We start from the raw sequence: 26207 nt of genomic DNA on the forward strand, positions 1-26207 counted from the left end.
CCTTTGGACCCAACCTATGCCTCCCAATCTATCAAGAGCATGAGTTATTCCAAAATAGAGCTCAAACCATGTATTCATTGTATGGAAGCCTTCCCCCTCTCAAGATTAATCCACCAAGGTTACTTTTTGACCCCTTTCTTATTCGTCTTCATTGTGAGGTATTTGGGTTCTATTTGTGTAAGCAAAACTTTGGCACTATTGGCCATGTCACTCTAAGATTCAAAACTAGCAAATGATATAGCCCCATGAAACCCTTGGCTTTGCATATTTGGATTTTATTCCTCACAACTAGAAATTTCAAATACGGCAAGCATATTTCAACCTTTCATAGTGTTGGATTTGCGAGATGCTTTGACCCAAATGAAAAAAGATAAATTTCCAAGGCGTGATGGTTTTAATGTGGAGTTCTATTTGCATTTTTGGGACTTTTTGAAATTTGATCTGGTAAACATGGCCAATAAGGTAGTAGAAGAGGGTTCTCTTTTGGAGAACGTAAATGCCGGATTGGTAAAACTTTTCCCTAAGATGCAAACCAGATTAAAATTCGATGATTGGAGACCAATCACGATGCTAGACATTTCCTGCAAAATCTTGGCTAAGACAATTACTTTAACGATTCCAGGTATTGTATCTATTTGGTGGACAAGGAGCAAAGTGTCTTCAGCAAAGGCCAACATATCATTCTGAATGTGTCATCAATCTTGGATTATGCCTACACCTTTGGTTAAAAGTGTATGTTGTTCGGATTTGACTTCGACAAAGCATATGATCGAATTTCATGGGAGATTCTCTTGGGTGCTGGAGCATGTGGGTTTTGGTTCATTCCTAATTAAGGTGGTGCATGCACTGTTTGGCAAGGCATCTGCGATTTCATGCATAAATGAGGTGGTTGGGAGATTCAATTTTTGTTGACCTGTAAGGCAAAGGTGCCCTTTGGCATCCCTCCTCTTTTCAATATGCACCATGCCTTTGATTGGGCTAGTCAAGCAAGGATTACTCTCTAGGTCCATTAAAGGGGTTTCCTTGCCTTCTGGGATGCAATTTTATGTACAAATGTTTCGCGGATGATTTAGTTGTGTTTGCTCTAGAAGGGAGAATGTTAGGAACCTCTTTTAAGTTCTACATTTGTATTGTCTTGCTTCAGATTCGGTATGTGGTATGCCCAAAACCTTTGCATCAAGGGTCAATTTGGATGCTCTTCCTGATTGGGTAGCTGAATTTCCAATCAATTGGATCCCTCGTGGACACATTATTTGATATCTGGGTGCTCCGTTGGGTTTGGGTCTCACTTTGTGTCAGAGATTTTTGTGGTTCAAGGATCGATTTTGACAGAGATCATGGCATGGCGCAGGTTGACCTAAGGGTGGAATGTTCGTTTCCTGCTCATTAACCATGTGTTGGTAGCCCCTACAACAACATAAATAGCCTTGGTATGGCACTTTAAAATCTCCCACTGGCATGAGATCAAGAAATTGCTCCGTGCATTCCTTTGGGATGAGGAGAATGGAGTGAGGCCGTTACACTATATTCCGTGGAAGCAGCTCAAGCTGTCTAAGGTATGTGGAGGTCTCTCCCTCCCAAGTATGTATAAGATGAATGTTTCTCTTATTACAAAGTGGTTCCCTAGATTTTTTCAATGCTCACCATTGTGGAGGGAGGTGATTTGCTTTTATGTGAAGAAAAGTGAGGGGAAAGGTGTGGGTAAGTGGCCAGGCCCCACAGACTATGACAAATTAAGGGGCTTATGTCATGGATGGGAAAAAGGAGGGAAACAAGGATGGCTATTTTGGATGTTTTTCCCTTGGAGGAGCCTAGTTTGGACGTTTTTCCCTTGATACATGAAATGTCACATCAATGGTAGAGCAATGTCACATCAATGGTTCTCAAGAGTGTGGGGAATAGCACCTTGAGGTCGAGAGCATGGAGTGTTATTTCCCATGGTCCCACCCTTTTCCCTCCTATTTTCCCTCTATTTCCCATGGTGCATTTGCATAGCATACCAAAAATAGCTATTTCTCATGCATTTCCCTTCCATGACATAAGGCATGCTTTCCCCTTAAGGTCACCGGCTCAAATCTTGTAGTAGGATTGGTAGATGGATGGAAACATTGTGTCGAAACCTCGGGAGGTCGCGGTTGAGAGGGGAAGCATATTTGGTGAAGTGGTGCCTTGTTGGTGGATGGTAGTTGTTGGCACTCTTAAATCTGCAGCATGCAAGATCCTTGCATAGAGCTGAGGTTAGACATTGGTCTCAGTTGTGGGATGTGAGGAAAGCTTTATAGAAGTGTTTTGGCCAAGTTAAGCAAGAATTTGGGTTGTCGAATTTGGATGCCAATTTTTTGTTAGGTGTGGTTGCAAGAGTTCCACATAGCTAGCTGACAAATGCAATACCAAGTGATCATAGGCAGATCAACAATTGGTGCGTGGGTGGAACCAATCTATGTAAATTCTCTGCGAGGGTGCTTTACGGAGAGATTCTAAAGGATAGATTAAACGAGGATGACCTCAATTCCAAATGGAATTAATGTAGAAGCCCAAGGTGGTGGCGTAAGCGATTTAGGGAGATATGGAATAGTCACCTCCTGGGTAAATTTAGTTTCTTACTGAGGAAAATTATTCACTCCCGACTTCCTAGTTGTGGCAAGCTGTCTAAATGGGTTCTTGTCAACCCAGTTTGTGGCTTGTGTGGAAGGGCGTTTGAACCGGTTAAGCATTTGTTTGGGGAGTGTTCTTTGGTTAGGGAGGTTTAGAAATGCTTGGAGCAAGTGGTTAAAAGGTCGGGATGGTTGAGTTCTATTATGTTTCGAAATAATTGGAAGATGGGGGTCATGGGTAAGACGGTCAACATGCCTTTGATGTTGGCAACCTACTGGACTTCTCTTGGAGTAGGAGTTTGTTAGGCTACTTGGTTGCCACGAAATGCAGCGTGTTTAGATTTGCTGTGGCTTTTGGAATGAGCTTATTAGAGGTGCAAAGGCTGCTAAAAACGATCCGCTTTGATTTGGGAAACTGGATGTTGAAGAAAAATCCCCCCCTACGGGTCAGTCTGCTTGATATGCATAAGTTATGTGAGAAATTTTTTAGCTACATGTGAAAAACCAGACTTTTCGAGAATGCAAATGTGTGCAATGCATGCATAATTTGAATGCCAATTGGCTCTCCAATGGGGAAGAGCGCCCTCGTGAGAGTACTTGTTTCTATTTCGACCTACATGCAAGGTGGGAGAGATGGCGAATGAATGCAATGTGGTAGAGAGAATGCTACGTGAGATTCACAATGAAACGATGATACCCTTTCATTAATGTCCCTTGAGATCACTCCAGTTCCATCTTCCCATTTACACCTACCCTTATCCTATGACCCATGCACCTACCATTCATGCACTCTAATGCACCCTTTCCCTTCCTATTGCCCCTAGGACCTAGACACGTGTGTGCACATCTTTATTACTAATCATTGGCCAATGTTACATAGTTTTGGCGGTACTATTTACACCGCTTGATCGATCATAAATACAAAGTTCTAATGACTATTGATTAACTAAATAATCATTTCTCTTGTCATGACACTCCCTCGTGCTTGAATGAGCAGAAGTCCTTTTCTAGATTATTTCTTGTCTCTTCCTCTTACGTGCACTTTCTCTTGTTACTTCTACAATCGCATCGCCTCTTTATAATCTGTGAGTATCTGTGAAAAATCTGTAAAGAACTTTTCTTCCATCCATTGTACATCACTAGCTAGCTAGCTAGTCTTTTAAACTTCAGTAAATACATATATCTCTTCTTTCCATGAGTACACTTCTCTTTATGGTACACGATCTGTTCCGGAGTAAGAACTTCAATCCCATCTTTAAGTTTTGGTTCTTCTTGATGCTGAGTATCCAAAAACGCAAAAGTATCGCCATGGTATCTCTTCAAATTGCTCACATGAAAGATATTCTTCATACACCAGTGGGCTGGTAATTTCAGCTCATACACTTTGGATCCTTCTTCTGGATATAAAGTTGTTGAAATCTGAAATGGACCATAAAACTTCGGTGCTAACTTGACATGTTTTGTACTTCCTCTCACTGACTTGATTCTTCTTTTATCAATCTTCAGTAAAACCCAATCATCCTCCCTGTAATAAACTTCTTTTCTTTTTTTATTGGCTGCCTTGGATTATTGAACCTGGGCCTTCTTAATATGTTCTTTTACCTGCTCAATAAACCAATGACATATGCTCAGCAAACTGGTCAGCAACGAAAATTCACTCCCCCAAGTGTGTTATTGGAGTGGGTAAACATTGCCCATAGATGATTTCAAATGGGGCTTTCTTGGTGGAAGTATGTACACTGTTATTATAAGCAAACTCTAACATGGGTAAGAACTCTGGCCACCTTTTACATTGGTTATGGACATAAGCTCGAAGTAAAGTAATTATGGTTTGATTGGCATTCTCACTTTGTCCATCTCCTTGAGGATGGAAGGCTGTAGTAAATTTCAATTTGGTTCCGAGATTCTCTAATAGGGCTATCCAAAAGTTGCTAATGAAACGGCCATCATTATTGGATACAATAGATTTTGGTAACCCATGTAACCTAAAGATTTTCCTAATCAATAACCTTGCTATTTCAGGAGTAGACAACTCCTTTTTACAGGGAATAAAATGAGCATGTTTACTCAGCCTATCTATAACAATGAAAATCTGCTCAAACTAACCAACCTTGGGGAAACCTGACATAAAATCCATTGTAATGTGTTCCACCTTTCAGAGGGAATAGGCAAAGGTTGCAAAAGACCAGCAGTCTTACTTGTGTCAGATTTAATGCCCTAACATACCTCACATTGTTGAACAAGGGTTGAAACTTCTTTGCGAAGTTTAGGCCAATGGAAGTACCTCTCAATATTGTCAATGGTCCCTCTAATGCCTCTGTGTCCTAAATATGGACACACATGTAACTCACTCATGATTAGATACCGAAATGTTTTGGGTACACATATGGCACATCCCAAAAATAAGTATCCATCCACGATGGAATAAACCTCTAATCCCCCGACCTCATTATGCTGAGTCTTCCCATAAATGTCAGCAAAGTCCTCATCTAAACGATAAGCTTCAACCATTGCTCCTAATGATTTCTCCTTAATCACAAAAATGTGATTAACTTGGGGCCGTCTACTCAAAGCATTAGCTACTAAATTCTCCTTTCCTGGCTGATATTCAATATTTGGTTGTCCAAAGGATTGAATATATTCTGCCCATTTGATTTGCCTTGAAGAAACAATGGGTTGAGAAAACAAGTGCTTGATACTTTGATGGTCAATCTTAATCTTGAAAGCAGAACCATATAAATAATGCTTCCATAACTTTAAAGCATGAATGACAGCCAACAACTCCTTCTCATACGTGATATATTTCAATTTAGCCCCTTGAAGTTTTCTACTCTCATAAGCAATGGGATGCCCTCCTTGCATTAACACTGCCCCAATCGAGGTACCACACTCGCATCCGTACATACAAGAAAGAACTCTTTGTCCATGTCCGAAAGTGTTAACACTGGTGTAGTGACCAAGGTTCTCTTAAGCTCCTCAAAAGCTACTTGGTGAACCTCTCCCCACTAATACAAGGAATGCTTCTTCAACAAATCTGTTAGTGGAGAAGCAAGACGAGCAAAATTCTTAATGAATCTGCGATAATAACTACACATCCCTAGGAAGGATCTCAGCTCATGTATATTTTTGGGTATTGGCCATTCAACTATGGCCTTGACCTTTTTAGGATCAACCCGAATTCCCTCAGCAGACACAATGTGTCCCAAATACTCTATTTCTGTCTTGAAGAACTCACTCTTCTTTGTATTTAGGAACAAGCGATCCTTCCTAGGAGCTCCATCACCTTAGCAAGGTGATTCTTATGCTCTTTCTCATTTTGGCTGAAAACTAAAATGTCGTCAAAGAACACTATGATAAATTTTCTCAAGTAGGGTCGCAAAACCTTTCTCATCAGCCTACTAAAAGTGGCTGGAGCATTAGTTAGGCCAAAAGGCATGACCAAAAACTCATAATGTCCAGTGAGTGTGAAAAGCAATCTTATGTTCATCCCCAGCTTTCATCCAAAGTTGGTCATAAGTTTATTCAAAGCACGGTAAGCTATACACATATGATATGATCCATCCTTCTTCTTGACCAATAATACAGGTGCTCCAAATGGAGAACTGCTTGGTCAAATCAGGCCTTTTTGCAATAGATCTTCAATTTGTTCTTCTACCTCCTCCATTTCTATCCGGAGCTACTAGAAAATCCCTTCGATCTCTATATTTTTGTATACAAAAATGAATATTCCGTACTATGGATGTGTCTTCTTCATTGTGTCCCCTAAAAGCTCCTGAGAGCGACATGTTTTTTACAGGTTCTGGTTTAAGATGCAATAATTTTACCAATCTATCACTCACTAAGTCATAATTACATCCATCGTCTAGGAGAACCACTATTCTCTGTCCATTCACGAATCCATACACCTTAAAAAGATCATGAGGCCCAAAGGTATTGGGCTGAATGGATAGCATTCACTATTGGCTCAATCGTCACGGTAGACTTCAAGGGTGACAAGGTAGAAGCCTCACCCTCCTGCTTGGATGCCTTGGCTTTCCCTTTTACTGAATTCGTCTTAGCAATCTTAGCCAAGAGGACGAGACACTTATGCCATACGTGCCCTGGCTTATGTTTCTTACACCCGAAACATTTTCCTTAATCAACTTCCTCTTCTCTTCGTCCGTCATAAAAAGAATTGGCACCCATCTAGGACGTGATTGGCTGTTCACATTCCTTACAAGAGCTTTACCCTTTCCTTTATTATTCTTAAACCGGTTTGGTTTTCTAAAAGTGGGTATATTGTTGGTCTTAGATGATGACCCACCCTCCTTATTGAAGGGTTTATGAGGATTCAATTTCCTCTCGGCTATTTCAACCAACTTAGTGAGGTCCTTAAGCGTCGTCAGGTTAAACGTTTCAACCTCGTACCTTACTTTTGGGCTTAAGGCTGCTAAATACTTCTTTCTCCTATCTTCCTCACTCTTTTCGCATAACTCTAGAGAGAGTTTCCAAAATCTGGCTATAAAATCTACATTACTCTCATTATTGAACTACCTAAATCTCTCCCAACGAAAGGTTAGGTTCTCTTCATGCCTTGGTGGCATGAGAGTGGCTTTCAGTTGCTCCACGAACTGAGCCCATTCATGAATAGGCTCTTTTCCTGTTTGTGACAAAGACCACCACATAGAGCATCCTTCTGCAGATGCAATGTGGCAAGAGCAAGCTTCTCTTGCTCGGTCTTGTCTTGATGGGCAAAGTATAGCTCAAAATGGTGAATCCAATTGAGGATTTTGTCAGCCTCCCTTGCCCCATCATATTTGGGGAACTCAATTCTCTCTCGCGGTTGAAATTTGGACCTCTTAGAAGAGGTACTCAACTCTTCATCCCCAAAGTTTAAAGTCCTCTTAGTCCCTAATCTTGTCATAATGGACTGCTCAATCATATTGCTAACCTGAAAAATCAGCTTATCAACAAGAGTCTCCTCTCTTCTTCTTTCACTTGGATTATAATCCGTGCGCGCTAGGTTGAAGGCATAAACTCATCACCTTGTTCTTGGCTGGTCTCATTTCTTCTTCCATTACGAAAGGAGAACTCCCTATCAAGAGGTTTTTAAAGGAGAGACTGCTGTAAAGCTATTTGTGGGTTATCATACTCAAGATGTGTGTAACTTTCACCTAATCCATCCTCTTCAAGAGAGAGTGAAGGTGTTCTTTCTCTCTCTCCTTGGGGTAATGGAGGGAAAGGAATAAGTTCATTGTTATATTCCCCTTTCCCTTCCATTCTTTCCTTTTAGTAATATAAGAGAGAAAATGACTTGCTGTAATTTCAAAAAAGGGATTTATTTTACAGCAAAAGTCAGTGTTATAGAGTTGGTAGTACTAATTCGACTCCCGCTTCGCTTGTGTTGAGAAGACACTTAAAATGACCTGTTCTTCCTTCTCTTTTAAGCTTTTCTTCTTGTATTTCTGTTGTAAACTGATACACTCCATTTGGGCTACTTCTTTTGAGCAGATTGGAGCTCTAGATACCGTTATAGGAGGTACTTGATGGGTGGATCACCCCCTTAAAATTTTGTTCCGATCCAACTTTCCGTTGGGGAGAACAAGGGGGGTCTCTTTTCCTCACGATTTAAGGATTTTAAGGATGCATTCACGCAGGGGGGAGGGAGGGAGGGTCACCCCATTCACCGTTCAAGACAAAAAATTTTCAAATAAATCCCGTGTTTCAAAACCTCAAGAATTCAAGGTTGAGCGAGAAAGAGATGTTTACAACCCAAAAAGTGTGTTGTGCTCTGTGCAGGCTACGCTGTTCACATAACATGCGTGTCGTCAAGGTTCCATCGTCAAATTTCGTTATCTCGTGTTCCCTGACCATGCCTTCTTCTGCGACTTCCATATCTACTCCCGTCGTCCTTCTCTTCCGTCATTCGCAACTATCACGGACCGTGCCTCCCACTAGTGCTTCTGTCACGTTCGCCATGATTCTGCACATTGCTCTCGCCCTCTTCTCGTCCCGATCGTGAACCCTTGCCGCTCTGATACCAAATGTGAAAAACCAAACTTTTCGAGAATACAAATGTGTTCAATGCATGCATAATTTGAATGCCAATTGGCCCTCCAATGGGAAAGAGCGCCCTCGTGAGAATACTTATTTCTATTTCGACCTACATGCAAGGTGGAAGAGAGATGGCGGATGAATGCAATGTGGTAGAGAGCATTCTACATGAGATTCACATTGAAAGGGTGATACCCTTTCATTACTGTCCCTTGAGATCACTCAAGTTCCATCTTCCCATTTACACCTATCCTTATCCTATGACCCATGCACCTACCATTCAATGCACTCTAATGCACCATTTCCCTTTCCTATTGCCCCTAGGACCTAGACACGTGTGCACATCTTTCCTACTAATCCTTGGCAAATGTAACATAGTTTTGGTGATACTATTTACACCGCTTGATCGATCATAAATACAAACATATAACCCCACCATCAAATTGACGCCCAACAATAATAAGATTCTAATGACTATTAATTCACTAAATAATCATTTCTCTTGTCATGACACTACGTACGCAACGTGGGCTACGAGTGGTGTGCCCTCTTAGTAGCCAACTTTTGCATTTGAACTTTTTTTAGGGGTTGACCTTCCTATAATGCCAACCGACTGTTTTTCACAAAAAAAAAAAGGCAAGCAAGATTGCCCTACTCATGCAAGGCAACATAGTTCTCAATGTCGCAAGGACGTTCACTCTCTTTGACTAAGATTATGTTGCACAAACCCTTGCATCAATGGTGTTTTGCATCCATAGCGAGATAGTATCGAGAAATTGTTACACTCTATGGAAGAAACTCAAATTTCAATCTAGGTGCTCATGAGCATGCACAAAAAGGGAAGCCGACCACCTTTAGTACACCGAGGTTACCTACCCCTCCCAACTTTGGTGTGGGCTATTATTATCACATGCAAAACTATGGCTTGGTCCACATGCTTGCACCTTCAATCTCATCAACAAGATGAGCTTTTGGATTCAAAGCTAGCAGATCTAGCAGATTATATAGCAGGTGTGTGGAGGACACAATTCAATCCACTATCTTCTTGACCAGCGTTGTGTTCTAAATCATCTCGGTGCTTCCACCAGAGTTGTATGGACCACTTGATATATTAGTTCCATTTTTTCTTCACACAAGGATTAAATGGGATTGGGAATAGCCAAGGTGGTATGATAATCTCTCCGGTCCAGGAGGTTTGGGATCATCGATCCAAAGATGAAGAACAAGTCCCTATTAGTGCAAGCTCCCCTTTTGTGAAAAACCCTAAGGCATGGGGGCACTTGGCAACACTCTTTTCAAATGAAATTTATCATGCAGACTTGGCAGTGTGTCCCTTCAAGCCTTCCCGTGCTTACCCCTAGTGCAAAGAGGAAACATGTCAGCCCAGGACCTCCAATTAACTACGATCCTAACATATTGGTATTTGGTAGCGTAGCTGTCCCTAACAGTTGGAATATTTGCACACAAACAGGAAGGCTGCTTCCACCTACGGTGTCAAAAGGTAAGTATTAACATTAATCACAAATCACATCAATGTGCAACAGACATGCTAAATGACCATTTCCCTAGCAGACATTACAGGCATTACACGGTGCCAGTATTGCAGTATCAAAACAGCTTAACAATCCAAAGGAAAATCCAGTCAAGAAAGGCCCCTACCATCCTCGAACTTGGGGTAGTTATAACATTTCCAGCCGTACATATACCTCAATTCAACAAACTGTGACATCTGGAGAGGCAAGTACATAGCACCATCTATCACTTGCAAAGTCACTGAAAAAAGACGCGGGAACAACATATAGTCCCATCCTTATTTAGATCACAGTTTCGATCTGCTTTCATGGAAACTATACCAGAAACACCTTGTAAAGACCATCGCGTTCTTTATAGGGCCAAAAATCAGCTTGAAAACAAATAGTAACCGATAAGCTCCGAGCAAATATGGACAGTAAATATTAACATTAATCACTAAATGAAAGTGAGTAAACGGAAGACATAAAAAATTGACCATCTCCTTAGTGGACAGAATGAGACAGTGAGTTGTGTGCATCATACATACATTACAAAAACTAAAAAACTGACACTATACAAAGCCACTGCACAACACATAATATCACCTGTATTGTGATATAGAAAGATGCAATGCACCTTTGAGAACAATACAAAAATCAATAAAAGTTCCAAATTGTCATCATAAAGAGTGCACATTCACCCCACTTCCGCCTTAACCCTTAAGGGCCTTCTGCTACACAATTGAAGGCGTATATTTGGGAACACAAAAGCTGTATTTGCTTTAGGTATCATGGAGAGCAAACAAAAAATCTGCAGTGTATTGCTTATTATTGCATCAGTGTGCCAATCAGCTATATTATGAATGTTTTGTACGACTGGCAACCATCAAAACTGATAAATAGAATGACAAGCATGAATGAGCTTCCAACAAACTCAATATATTTTTGTGATCTTTGATCTAAAATACAATGAGTGTAGCGAGATTACTTGATTCCATATTCACTTTGTATACAGTACATCTTCCCATGGATGACGGTAGAGTTGCTGCTTCAAACGTTTCTGGTCAAATGTGTGACTGCCAAACGTTAACACAACCACATCAGTCAAAAAATGAAGATAGCAAATTAGAGACCTAAAGACGCTTTGAACTTACTAAAACATTGCAAATCATCAAGGAGCACATTATGCTAAAAAATGAAATAGCATACCCTATTAAGCCAATCGTGCGAGCAAGTACAAACAAGCCATTGAGATATCCAATCCCAACTATCTCATCAATCTCTTGCTGTGTGAACATGGAACTGCTCACCAACAGATCTAGAAAGAGGGAGCCAATAGCACCATCTACATTTAAGACCAGGTTGTTTGCCTTTGTAAGTGTATACTTCTCCACTTTCAATGCATAGTCCAGATATTTAACAGCCGGGAAAAATGTTCGGCCATACTGCTGCAGAAGCTCCACTCTTTTGTCCCTGTTGTCTGCACTTTTGATTCTGTTACATTATCACAAATAGTGTATAAGATTCCAAGATCGTCCAATAATATACCACTTGTAAGACTGGAAGAATAAACACATCTAGATGAATCAAGGATCATGCCCAAACTCATCTCAAAAGAAAACAAGCATTCCAATAATCGATAAGCATAAATTCCAACACATAGCAACGCCTAGCTATTATGATATCTCATAGACATCACACACATCAGCATCCATTTACAACAAAGCCTTCATAAAACTAAAAAACATGCCATCCTCTAAAAAGATGCTTGAATTGAATGTTGATAACCAGATCCTAAGGAAAACTAACCTGTGACCGATTCCAGGAACTCGAATACCCTTTTTCTTCATTGATTCAACGTAGTCATAGGGTGTGAGACCCTAAGCAATCCACATGGGAAAGACACAAAGACTCAGGCCTCTTGCTTAAAGCTGTTCAGCCTTGTCGTGCTGTATGCCAAAGAGCCATGCAAAGATATGTACTACTAGTGAATACAAATGAAGTACTTTCAAGAACCACCACACTAAATGATGTGGTGATCTTCATGCCTTCCACCAATAAGCAGCTGAGGAGTATGAGATGCCAGTTGAGACCACAATCACAAGCATCAATCACATGAGAGCAGACTACAGCATGAAAACGAGAGAGGAATCCTGGCAAAGCATGTAGCCTTATCAAAAATCACCTGGTCGCAAGCATCCTTAAAATATCGTGCAGCATCATCTATTGCTCCACCAAAGCGGGGTCCAATCGTGAGAAGACCTGCTCAAATCAAGAAATTTGGAACATATCAATATTTTTACTTAGTCGTGAAAGTTACCATCAAGTGTATTGGAAGGCATCATTGACAGATATCCAGACACCAACCTGATACCAAGCATGACACAAGATCCTTTCCAGCACGAGCTGTCACAATTGTGTTGTGGGCACCAGAAACACATGGCCCATGGTCAGCACAAAGCATGATGCACATCTGTACGAGCCAACGGGAAGTGCACAAGGTGTCAATGCACATCCCTTTTAGTGACAACATTATACAAAACATAATCTCAATAGCCACAGCTAGGGACTTGCCTCAATAAACTTGGTACAATAGCGAGGTAGACTGCGCTTAAACCAAAGGAGAGAGATAACATCCCCAACACCGTTATCATTTTCGATAAGCATTGACATTTTGACCCCTGCATATGTAGCCTCCTCACCTGAACAATACAAGTCAGCATTCAGGATGTAAAGCAAGTAACAAACTAAAAACTTTTGCAAACAGGCCAGTTATTTTCTTAAACAATGGCATCTTCAATTACAAAGGGTATGCACTTCTCAGATACTACTATTGCAGGTACTTACTCGTGATGCAAAAACACTGGATCTCAAATATTCTTACCTCTGTCATCACATATTGTTGAGATGATATGAGTGGGGGCACGAACTTTTCCATTTTTGATAGCCACACTTAGATCTTGAGGCACAGGTGGTGGTTTGAACTCTGGACTAGGGGTGATCACACCCTTTTCTACCTGGCACAGTTCAAACTACTTGTGTCAATACTGACTCTCCATCGAACTAAGCACATATATCTAGACAAATCTAGGAACATGCCTAAACTCATCCTCTGAAAACACAATACAATGTGCAGTTTCAATCTCATGACAGTCAACTCATAAGGTTGAAGACCATGAAATCCATCACGCATAGCAAGGACTAGCTACTATGACAGCCCACTGACATCATCAGCACCCAACTGTGGGCGTAGACCACGGTATGAACATATGCTCTCACACATGCATATTTACACAGCCACACATTCTTGAGCAACCATGTATAAAAACGCTCAAATTCTAAGATAAAAATGCTTGGACAAACTAGCTAATAGAGTCATGCACCACTTGCAATATCGACACTTCACAAGGTGTAATTTGCATGTCCGTTTATACGGCAGAAACCTATATCTAGATGAATCCAGGAAGATCACCAAACTCATCCCCTGAAAACACAACAAATTGCAATTTCAATCTCATGACAGTCACACAGGTTGAAAACCATAGACTCCATCATGCATGGCAGGGACTAGCTATGATGACATCCGTATTGATGTCATCAGCCACCAACATTGGGTGTACATCACAGGATAAACATATGTTCTCTCACACATGTATCCACACACCTACACATATTCGAGCACCACATATACAAAGGTCCTACTGAGTTTCTGTCAGCACTCTGGAGGTAAGGGGCCAGGGCAGACTCGTTAGAAAGGCTAGCACTAAAGGATAAGGTGTACATCATAGTATGGCATTCTGTCAGCACTCTGGAGGTAAGGGCAGGCTCATGACAAAGGCTAGCACTAAAGGATAAGGCTAATCAAAATCAAAAAGTAGTCCACATTCAGTTCATTCAAGGACAAACTAAGTACATGACCAAAGATGGAAGGATGAGCTGACTGATAAGCTTCAAACCATAAGCTTAAAAAAGCTTAGTGAAAACATGCTAGTCTGAACAAAGACAACCTATTTACATTGTCAGCATCCAAAAGTAGGTGTATGAGACAAGTACAAAGGTGATACGCAATTCACTATCCTTACGAATTTATCATACCCACATGATGGATCTATTTATCTTCTGCAAACTGAAAGGCTAACACTAGATACCAAATCTTATCTAATGGCATTATTATAATAACATCAGTGCCCAGAAGTGGGTTCACCTCACATGCATGAAAGGCATGTGTGCTTCAAATTCATAATTTTGTAAAACTTCTGATTGTACGGCGTGTCTACAGAGACTAAGAGTAACTTCAACTGTGATGGAGAAAGCACTAGAGAGGAAACCTATTATGCACAATCATTGAAACATCATTCAGTCACCAACTGTTGGAAAAGGCACTTTCATCACTTCATCATGCTTATTTACAATTTCCCAAAAAAAAAACGAGAAAGGGGGGGTTGGGGGGGGGGGGAGGGGCATACACAGACTTCAGCCCAAAAAGACTCACCAAACTCGTGTAAATCTCCTTGATCAAAGGTTCCAGGCCCTCAAAGGAAGTTGGCACATGAGCACCAGCTTCTTGCAGAGCATTGTTCTTTGCGTGGGCTGATTCCATATCACCACCACTCTTTGCACCCTGTACTCTACAACAGTTAATACTCAAACAAACAGTCAACAGAGCTTACGTCTGTTACTGAGCTGAAGCGTACCCACATTACTTATAAACAAAAAACCAAGACTGGCAGGTAAAGATCAGCCACTTTAGCTATGTTTACATGGATTTCCCTGGATCATGATACAAAATAAGCCTAAAAGAATAAATTGTCAATGTTAAAGAAAAAAAAAATTTAACCATATACCCCCCCTTTCCCCCGCAAAGTGTTTGTGACTCGCTCTGAAAGTGAGAACAACAAACATATAAAACAGGTTGCCAGTGGCTAGATCTTCCACAATTATAATAGTTTCCCTATTAGGTGCTAATTTAAGGTCCTTACACCACCCACCCTTGAGGCCACCATAGCCCATGCATAGGTTCCAGTTTGAAATATCCATTGATGCAAGCAATCACTATCCTCTCCCCTCTGTTCACGATAAATACCTCTCTTTCTCATGTAGATTCTTTTATGCGTTCATTGTGAGCATAAAGTTAACAGCAGTCAACCTGAACAGGACCTTTCAAAATCGAAAATGCCAAACAGTTGGAACTCACCGCATGGCCAAACTGCACCTCAGACGTGAAGAGGCGTGCACATGTACCACTAACCCATGCAACCACAGGTTTGGTGACTTTCCCTTGCTTCAAGGCTTCTACAAGTGAATACTCATCTCGACCACCAAGTTCGCCAAGTACCACTACCATTTTAATCTGTAAGAATACCACAGAATCACAAAACTATACAAAAATATATTGAAACTCTTTCAACAAACAGCAATGGCACACAACATCAATAGACACCAAATGGAAATATTACCTGTGCAATATTTTGGTACCGAAGGACATGATCTGACAGAGTAGATCCAGGAAATACATCCCCACCAATCGCAATGCCTGCATTGGGTAGTCCAAAGATAAGATTCACTGCACAAACAAGCTGCCCAAGTCTAAAAAAGACAACAAAGCATAGATCCTCTGATTAATGTTCAAAAGGTATAAATTTGGTCATGGTTTTCCCCGTCTTCATAAAAAGCATGGGGAAATACTACTTCTATCTTGCTTGTAAGGCATTCCACTAAACAGCCACCCATTGAATTAAATTCACATAAAGGGAAGCCAAAAGCTACTCACAAATCTCTCAAAATGCAAGTGAACTGAAGTGTTTACTAATTGAACAGCAGCCGACAGTTTTTATGCACAGAAGAGATTTGTAAAGACTGAGAAACCAACCTTCATAAATACCATCTGTAGTTCTTGATATAATTCGGTACAGTTCATTGGACATACCACCCTGTCAGGTCAAAAATTGAACAAATTGAAACAGGTGCCAATCAAAATCCACTAATCAAGTCAAATAGCTGGCATTCCTGGTACTCACTGATTTGGAAACAAACCCCACAGAGCCGGGGCGATAAAGCTTGCTTTCGATGATATTCTCGAGAGTGCCTGCAGTATCACCGATTTTGAATGCACCTGCCTGAATTCCACCTACAGTAGCTGGGCCAATAATCACCTACCAACATGCCAGAATTAGTCCCATTCTCTCTCTCTCTCTCTCTCTCTCTCTCTCGGCGGGGGTGGGTGGGTGGGTAGGTGGGTGTGTCTGTGTCTGTTGTTGGGGGCCAAGGGGGGCGGGAGGGGGGGGGGGGGGTGGTGGGGAGGGGGCAAGAAAAAAACCATAGTGCAGCTCCCACACCCTCTAGCATCAGGCCAATGTCCCTCTTCTGGTCTGGATTCTCTCTATTTAGATGAGCTCACATATCACGAGGTGAACCAGGTTATCCGAGAGGACCTCTTACAGCTCCACACGTTCAGGACCTGGTTGGCACCCCACGAGCTTTCTATGAGGCTCAGCTTTTACAGAGACCATTGCTTGCAGATTTCAGCAGAGGGCTTCGTTAATCCACTAGGGTACACATGATTCCACGTCCCCCACTCCTTGAGGACATCGCTTGGGCAGTTTCGTATTTCATAACGCATTGAGAGTGGACGAGCGGATCTGGATTCTCTCTATTTAGATGAGCTCACATATCACGAGGTGAACCAGGTTATCCGAGAGGACCTCTTACAGCTCCACACGTTCAGGACCTGGTTGGCACCCCACGAGCTTTCTATGAGGCTCAGCTTTTACAGAGACCATTGCTTGCAGATTTCAGCAGAGGGCTTCGTTAATCCACTAGGGTACACATGATTCCACGTCCCCCACTCCTTGAGGACATCGCTTGGGCAGTTCCGTATTTCATAACGCATTGAGAGTGGACGGGCGGAGTGCATACCCAAAGAGGGTTGCATATACACTTTATGTGGTCAGCAAGAGACTGAGTCGGAGCAGCATTTCGCTTCAAGAGGCCCTAGTTTGGAGGTCACTATCACTGTTTCTTCAGGGATGGTTTCAGACCCCTATCTAGTTTTTGTCCTACCCAAATCAAAGATGCTTGGCAACTTTCATACATGAGGCTGTCCGACACAAGGAGGATACATAGATCAAGGTGTACAGCCAGACTCCATTCAGAGCATGATCACTCATTTTTTCCAACCAAACAGCACTGATTAGCAAGGCTCAAAGAGATGGTAGATCCAATGACCAAAGCGCGAGACATGATAGATGCACCAATGGGTTGAGGCACATATCAAACTAGGGGACCTTCCCTCCATGCTTACTAGATCAGGGGCGCAGCCGACGGGAGTGACATTGGCACTTGTTTGCTGCAGGGCCATAGCTAGGAGACCGCAACAAACCACACATACCGACCTTGTCGACCTCTATCACAAGCTTTTTGCCACCGCAGCCTCATACATTGATGGCCACCTCCTGTCATCAACAAAGCTGCAAAATAACCCACATTTTATCCCATGTGGTGCCTACTTGGTTGAGCAAGCTGGGTTGGGTGGAATTTTCAGCCCGCAAGGACAGCTCGGTATATACCCACATGGAAACCACCGGAACCCAAGTCCTCCCAAATTCAGGATCTCCTGAACCTCCTCAGCCACTGTATGTGCATTTCATAATCCACATTAAAACCACTATTGTGCCATTTGTCCTTTGGTTTTTTCTAAGATTTTAGGCCCCATAGCATTTATGGGACCACGACATGTTTGCAGAGGTGTGCACTCCGTTGCCACTGGCCTATTTGCCTCGAATGTAGGTTCAACTTAAATTGCTAGTGCAGGTTCTAAGCCCGCTAGAAAATCACATTTGTACATTAGATGCAAGCAGCCATAAGTTTTCAATGAAAACTAGGAAGAAGGAAAACTTATAAAAGAGAGAGACAAGAAACCAAGGAAATTGAGACTACTCATCAACAGTTAAAATTTGATGATAGCTTTCTTTCTATGAAAGATTTTTAATAAAAAATAGATTTGTTTACTTTAACTCAAATAGTACCGAAGCAATTCACAAGATGCAAGTCACAAAAACTCCACCTATAAGCTCTATAATGAAGGGGGGGAAAGGGCAATTTAGAGGATCTTTAGAGGCCTCTTAGGTGGGAAATGTGGAGGGACTACGTAAGTCCCCATCCACCCTTTTTTGTGTACCTTTTTTATGTGGCATCTAATCCTATCTACTCCCACCTCCTTCCTAAGTGCTGCCTACACTCTCTCTTTCTCTATCTCTCCTCCCCTCACTACTTCTCTCTCTCTTCCCCTCCCTCTACCCCTTTCCCTCCTATCTCTCTCTCTCCTCTTTCCTCTCCCCTCTCCTCTCCCCCCTTTTCTACCATCTCTGGCGCTTCACCAATTCAGCCCCGGCCTCCTTCATTGCATTGGTATCAATGCCTTTTCTTGGGCCTGGATCACATCACTGCTAAGCCAAGTGTTGGAAATGAAAAATCAGAATTTAAACAACACACCAAGGCTATTATGAACAGCAGAAAGCGAGAGCACTGGTATATTGGATTCACCTTGATGGTAGCACCAAATAACCTGGATCCTCAAACCAAAATGCCACCTCGAACAGAGAAAAAATCTTCCTTAATCGCGATTTCCCAAGCCACTCGCACTAGAGTTCCACTGGGGTATATTGACCTGTGGTACCCACCATGACCTGTATTTTCTAGCGAACTCATCATGAACGGAACTACAGCCTTTGAACGTCCATACTCACCATTCCGTAGTCTCTACACCACCAAGCAACGAGCCTCGAACTCATCTGGTCCATAGCTCCACACTATTACCTTGCCTGCCAAGATTTCAACTCATTGGGGCCAGAAGCAACCCATACGCCCTCCCACTAGCCCTCGTTGGTTGTGACCCGCGGGGGGACCCGGAACTAGCGCTAGAATGCTAGGTAGTGATGGCCATAATTGCCTTGGAACCTCCAAACTGATGAAGCAAAATCCGACTCCAAGTCCTTGTCCTTAGATTTCTTCTTGGAGCTGCAATCTCTAGCCGAATTCCCTCATTTACCGCATTTGTAACACTTTCTCCATTTCTTCTTGTGCATTGTTGCCACCTAAAGTAGCACCTTGAGTGGCACGAGGCAATCTTGAGCTTCCCCTGGGAGATAAGAATAGAGGGAACTCAGATCATCAAAGTCTACTTGACGTGTTGTGAACTTGCTCCTCAATGCTCGGGCAACGATGTCATAATCTAGAGGGAATCTTGGTTCGCATCAGAAACAATTGCATAGAACTCCCTTTTTAGGGAACTCAAGACTGTAAAGTTGTCCATGCAAAGTGATAGCCCGCATTGCCGAGTCCCAAGCATAGAGGTCCTCGAGTTTAGAACAAACCTCGGATGCACTTTCCAGTGTCTGAAGCGCCTAAGAAACCTCCGTGGTGATGATCCTAACTAAAGTAGAATGGACCTTCGAGTCCCAATCCTTGAGCTCCTCCTGGAACTCATCCTCCCGGCCAGCATCCAAGTTGATTGAGCTCTTGGGACGCTCAGGCCTCCGTTCATAACCCTCAACAAGCTGCCACAATCCTTTATGGACAAACCAAATTTTCATGTTGAGCCACTAGTGGGCATAATTGTTGGTGCCATCAAGCTTGTCCTCCTTGCTCATACACACGCGATCCATGGAGCTTTTCCAGACCTCGTATTCCTACAGTTGATCCTGGCAACAAAAACATGGATGCCCCCTTTCTTGGCGACTCCATGACCCTCTGCCGTGGACCTGTTGACCAGCCCTGCTGGCTGTTCTTGGAGTGGGCAGACTGCCCTGAAATATGCCTAGACTTCATGTGCAAACAGCCCCAAAATAGCTGCCAAGAACTGCTTCCTGGAACCGGAACAAACAGCCCCTATGAGCCAAAGCAGATCGCCTAACAAGGAGGCCTGCAATTGCAAAACAGTGCCTCGCCTGCAATTGCAAAACAGTGCCTCAAGTCCCTCGAAATCTATGCTGAAAAGCTCTCAAACAGTGTGCTGAAACTCTGCCCTCCCTTGGTCCCTAGTCGACCTAGTAATCTGATACCATGTGAGAGTGGAGTGCAGTGCAGAAGCATACACGAGAAAGAGAGAGAGAGAAGGAGAGAGAATCTGCACAGATAGAGGCAATGGAAACTGTAAATAAAGCAGGGGAATACACCAGCAGAAGATGAGTAGAATGAGATGCTGAATGAAGGGAGGGCAAGGCTATAAATAGCCTGCCACATGGGCTGACCCCCGGGGTCAGTCAACCAACCAGGCTGGTTGGTTGACCCAACCTCCCAGTCAGCTAAACCCAACCCGGGTCAGGGCCCTATACAGCCTGGCCACCCAGCCCTAGAGGCTGGGCCAAACAGCACCCCCAACAGCCTTGAGAAGACCTCCAAATACAGCCTATCCTCACTTGAATAAGGGCGGGCACACCCACATAAAAGCCATCGCTCATCACTATGCCATGCATACAACTCCAACAGTGACATGGTTGTGTTCCAAGAGGGATTGCAATACTATTCCACAGACCATGTAAACCTTTTGTGCTGATCATAAGAATAATGGTCTTCTGCAATCATACTCGCTCACAGAGTCATCCAAGTTCTCTTGGAGTACTTGGGGTTGGCTTTCGCAAAACCAAAGCTTATACTAGTGTGACTAAGAGGCGCACAACCGAGGAAAAGCTTGTAGTCATGTGCATGCAGAGCTTCCAAGCATAATTCAAACCCTCGCTGTCTCTAGACAAGCCCTGCACCATGCATGCACACTTAGTATGGCAAAAAGGTTGGTCTCATATTTAGAGCCTATATTCAATTGTCAGGTGAAAACGTCCATTCCACATGAAATTATGCCAGCAGAATTACCACCACCCCTTTTGAATTCAAGGCAGCCTTACACACTGCCACATTCTTACAAACTGTGTCAATCACAGAATTCTACTTTGAATTGCCCTTCTTATAGGAGGGAGACACAAGTATTCGTAATCACATACCTCTAGCCCTACTACATCTTATGGCTGGCATTTTCAGATAAGCCCATTTAGAGATATTTTAGAAATTGGGGATCTCCTAGATAGTATGCAATGGAGGAAACAACATATGCCACACCACTTGCTAGACTTGTTGGTAGGTTAAAAGGGTTAACAGTTCAATTGATAGATAAAGTGGAATCGTATAAATGGTAACAAAGATGGAAGGAATCGTCAAATTGATTTTACGATTCATGCTATCGATAGCCTCCCAGAGCAACGGGTGTATCCAGAATCATAGAAAAAGGTTGCTATCACTCTGGTAGATAAATAGGACTCTAGAGTTAGTACATCTCATGCAAACCATTTCAGGATGTAGCTCTCAATTGGTCATACATGGCACTGGCTTGTGCTTGCGATGCAAAACCTCTCTCTCTCTCTCTCTCTCTCTCTCTCTCTCTCTCTACATGCATAAATATATACTAGTATGCAACCCACACTTTGTTGCGGGGGAGGGAGAGAGAGAGAGAGAGAGCTCTACGTGTAGAGAGAGAGAGAGAGAGCTCCTTTTGTCACATGCATTAATTGGTTCTTAAATTGCTAATCACTTAACCTTACATACTTGGATTGGAACCCGCACGTTGCTGCAGGATATATATATATATATATATATATATATATATAGAGAGAGAGAGAGAGAGAGAGAGAGAAGAAGAAGAAGAAGTAGAGTCTATTAACGTCCTCAGGGGGCCAAAAATGACCCATGGGACCCGTCTCAATACAATGTAAAATAAAGTCTCCTCAAGGAGAGGGGTCAGGAGTCTATGAGCTCCTGACGCCAGGTAAAAAGACGGGTGACACAAGATCCCAATGCTACCGGAGAGGCAGTAGAGAGAACTAATGTCATCTGAGCGGAGTCCTTCAATATCTGCTCGTAGTCCTCCCTGATATGTGCATATCGGGGGCACTGTAGAGCCACATGTGCCTCCGTCTCAACTGTCTGCATTTCACAAAGGGTATAGACTCTAGCATGTCTGGATTGATGCATCCAAGCTCCCTTCTCAATTGCAAATGTATGAGATCTGGTACAAAACCTGGCTATGTTTCTACGATGTAGAAGGGGGATAGGTGTGCTTATATATGGCTGAGCATGAGTCTCTATGGACATGTATGTAGACCAACATGTGAGATTTATGTTGTCTTGGTAATATTCCTACTTTACCTTCTTTTCACTTGTCAGCCAATGAGTTTGTAAAGTGCTCAGTAAAGACAATTGAAACTCTTGCATGGTGACCTTTTCAAGTGGCATGGTCAAATATGCTTCCAATTTCCATCTGCTGAACCATTTTCTTATGTCGGTTGCCCATCCTGTACAGATGATCTTACTTTTGTGGTTCTTTTGAAGCTTTGTGTTGGCATTCCATGCTTTATGAGGCAACCTATCAGGTTGCATTTGCTGCACCTCTATTAGGTATTGCATAACTCTGATCAGTGCATGAAATTCAATTGCCCTCCTTTCCGTTTCCAACACAAGTACTGAGTATGGAGTAGTGGGTTTGACACCAAGGTGTCGCCGTAAGAAAGTCTTTTGCATTTTCTCAATATCATTCCATATAGAGGCTGAAATACTGCCTCCCCATACTTCCACTCCATATAATACTATCTGTGCTACATATGCATCAAACAATACATTTCAAATTTTCCAATTCCTGGTGTCAGTGTGCCTGCAAACATTCTCAAACTAGTACTTCCCCCAACCACTGTCCACAGAGAGAGAGAGAGAGAGAGAGAGAGAGCATTCCTTTTGACACATGCATTAATTGGTTCTTAAATTGCTAATCAATTAACCTTGCATACTTGGATTGGCTTTTGAAATTTTAGCTAAGTCTTTTAACTCCTCCTTTAATTCCATTGACCTTCCATCTCCTCCTTCCTCCCAAAGGTGAACTTCCATCTCCTCCATTCCATTGACCTTCTATCTCCTCCTTCTTCCCAAAGTTACCTCTTGTCTTTCCACCTCCTTCCCACTCAAAGCCTGCCTCTTGTCTTTCCACATCCTCCCCTCTTGCGACCTCCATCCAAGAGCTCCTTCTTTGTGACACGTGGCAGGCTCTTCTCTTCCAAGCTGCCACGTGTCCTTGCTTTTTTTTTCTTTGTCCATGGTTAATAGGTTAAAGATTTGATTTTATCTATTCGTTAGCTTATTTACAACCCTCTCACTTACTATGCCCAGCTTAAAGAAAAAGTAATCTGAGAGTTAAGACATCTAGCTACCTTATTATTGGACTTCGCATAGGCAATAAGTTTCTTTGTATCCCCTTCTGGTACTCCTTCAGCTATTATGGCCACTACTCTGATGGTCGGCTGCTTAAGGGCTTCCATAGAAGATGCAAAGGCACTGCAAAATATGCCATTTGTCAGTCCAAATTTTGCTAATTCATTTTTTCTTATTTTTTAACTCTCCAGTTCATGAACAAAAAGGCATTCATCTGGAAAAAAATTGAGCCTTTCTTCCAGTGTAGAACTTACCTTCGGAAGGAGGCAAAATTTATAAAAACATCAGCTGTTGGATGAGTTTTGCATGCCTCCTTAACACTGGAAAAAAGCATTGCTCGTCAGAGATCCTGTATAGATAATAGCAACATAGCTTGGCAATCATCAAAGATATCCCCAGGAATTGGATGCTCCAGAGGAGTGGATAACATACTTACTTTGAATGCACGGGCACAGCAATCTCTTCTTGCCCAAAAAACAGCTTCTGGAACCCTTCGGAGCCAGGATTGATAATTCCTGCAACTGAAGGAGTTTCCCTGCCTGACATTCACAAAAATGCCAAACGACGCACTCTTAGGCTTCAAACCAAAACAAGGAGAGAGTAAAAAACAAAATCTCCATTCAGGCATTGTTGACAAGCCTCGCGCGTCAATCCAGCAGCCATGAACAAAGCTCCACGCTAGTCACTACGAGTCACCCAGAACACCATTATCTGGTAAGAACTGGCACATATCCTCTTACCACAGAGGAAATCAAAATCGAGCATGCGCTGAATGGGAAGTTGCTTGTAATTGTAAAACAGAGCCTGCGTCTGCCGAGAAAAGAGCTGTCCTGTAGCCATAACGCAGCACTTCCTTCAAGCTAACTACCTGGCACATATCGTATAACACATCAGTAACGCCATAAGGGAAAGCTCAACCGAGAGAGTTCATTGAAAGACGGCAAACGACCTTCGAAATCTACAGTCAATACACAAAGTTGAATCTATTTACGAGTTACGGAACCTGTACGTGTGTGCGGGAGATCAAAAAAAGGTAAAATAATTTTCCCCTCGCCGTTCTTAATAAAGCATCGTTCGTCCTAGAGCAGCCTGGCACTCCGACTGTGAGTAAAAACCAACGTTTTGAGCCTGTGGAAGTTGAAAATTATATGTCACGAATAGCGAGTCCACACCAATTCCGTTTTCCAAAGGATCCTATCATTGGTAGCAGGGGCAAAAGCTTGCCACAGATTTCAAGACATTACACCATAACAACGTTTACAAGATTCTACCGCATCGCGTGGGCTTTAAGAAACAATCTTAGGAGGGGTTTTGGGATAGCGCAATTCATGGCATGAGTTTGATGCACATCGTGTCCAAACGCCGCTATCAACGCGAGAGGAAGAAATTCTCATCGACGACAACGGCTATAGGGAACTAGCTATAGTTGCAAGGCACTAAGATCTGCGCGCATGGACCACAGTAGGTTGTGGTGGTTGTGGTTGTGGTTGTGGCTGTTGAAAGGAAATGCGCCAAGTGCAATGTGCAAACAAAACAAGAGCACAGAGGCAGGAGCAGAGTAGCATACCAGAGCAGCAAAGAGAGGAGGTGAGGGGAGGGGAGAGGAGGGCAGTGCGGGGTGGGGGAAGCAAGCGAGAGAGCTGGTGTGAAGGGCACACGACGTTCATGGTTTATAGTGAGCTGTTCGATTCCTTAAAGTGCAGGAAGAGCGTACGCTGTTCCCACGGCGAGTGCGTGCGAAATGAAACGCTGAAGCGCTGAAACTTGAACGAGAGAGAGCGTGGAAAACGCGAGGGAAAGGGAAGTGATTGCAAGAGCTCAGTAGTAGGCTCGTGTATCAGAATACGTCTACGGCGTTGTTGAGAGACTTACTCATGAGCATGTGAAGCTGTCGAGATCAAATATAAATGCACAACACTCTTTCTACTTTCATTACACATTGCTTGCTGCGGAGGCATCCACCTATCTTAGTAACCAACTCCCTTTGAGAGACTCAAACCTTTCAAGGATGATGGGTTGCTAGTACCGTTCAAGGACCAAGTCACAACAACTCGCCAATTTCGGGAGCAAGTGGCTGCTGCACACTAGTTGCTCTACAACGCCCGCTTATGTCATGGAGGGGGAAAAGGGGGGAAATAATGATGGCTACTTTGGATGCTTTTTTCTTGGAAGAGCCTAATTCTGATGTTTTTCCTATGATGCATGACATAATGATCCAAGGGAAAATGAGACATGCTATAAAGGAAATGTCACATCAATGGTTCTCAAGAGTGTGGAAAATAGCACCTTGAGGTCTAGAGCATGGAGTGCTATTTCCCTTGGTCCCACCCCGTTTCCCACCTATTTCCCTTCTATTTCCCATGGTGCATTTGCACAGCATAACAGAAATAGCTATTTCTTACGTATTTCCCTTCCATGACATAAGGCCCTAATAAAACTATTGTGCCCATTTTTACATATGGGTATAGTGGCAGATGATGGTGATTGGTGCTTGAACGAGTTTGGCCATTTCTTGAGGACCCATTTTGACTCTTTAGCTTCCTTAGCCAAAGCTTTGTATCTAGTCATGCTCACCATGTTTTTTGGCCTGCCCTTGGGCTAGGCCTTAGCGATGGGGATTTTTGTAAGAAGCTAAAACCGATTATAGTAATTTCGAAAATTTGGCCATGATTTTCTCCCCCTTTCTCTCTCTCTCTCTTCTTCTTCTTTCTTCTTTTTCTTCTCTCTCTCTAAGCTTCTTCTTCTTCTTCTTCTCTCTCTCTCTCTCTCTCTCTCTCTCTCTCTCTCTCTCACTCAGCTTTCAGTTTGCCAGGGCAAACCTCTT

The 26207-nt window shown here is 42.7% G+C and overlaps 1 protein-coding gene across 3 annotated transcripts; it reads right to left on the bottom strand.

Annotated features, from left to right (window-relative positions):
• Positions 1-10730: 10730 nt before the first annotated feature.
• LOC147905064 (ATP-citrate synthase beta chain protein 1-like) lies at positions 10731-25210 on the bottom strand. 3 transcript variants are annotated; one of them, XM_087389833.1, is made up of 18 exons: positions 24951-25210; positions 24387-24484; positions 24124-24251; positions 23820-23922; positions 23638-23703; positions 23383-23506; positions 16156-16290; positions 16008-16068; positions 15595-15671; positions 15333-15488; positions 14631-14759; positions 13023-13155; positions 12713-12840; positions 12506-12611; positions 12324-12400; positions 11948-12018; positions 11348-11632; positions 10731-11214 (listed from the first exon to the last, which is right to left on the bottom strand). In XM_087389833.1, exons 3-18 carry the CDS (start codon positions 24221-24223, stop codon positions 11139-11141), a joined length of 1827 nt encoding a protein of 608 aa, XP_087245959.1. In that variant the 5' UTR covers positions 24224-24251; positions 24387-24484; positions 24951-25210; the 3' UTR covers positions 10731-11138. The 3 variants fall into 3 exon arrangements, with proteins under 3 accessions (XP_087245959.1, XP_087245947.1, XP_087245953.1); XM_087389821.1 differs by having other exon boundaries at positions 24387-24511; XM_087389827.1 differs by lacking the exon at positions 24387-24484.
• Between the last annotated feature and the right edge of the window lie 997 nt (positions 25211-26207).

Source organism: Dipteris shenzhenensis, chromosome 2 (assembly GCF_047967505.1).
Source record: "Dipteris shenzhenensis isolate YYH24624 ecotype China chromosome 2, Dip_SZ_1.0, whole genome shotgun sequence".
NCBI classification, from domain to species: Eukaryota; Viridiplantae; Streptophyta; class Polypodiopsida; order Gleicheniales; family Dipteridaceae; genus Dipteris; species Dipteris shenzhenensis.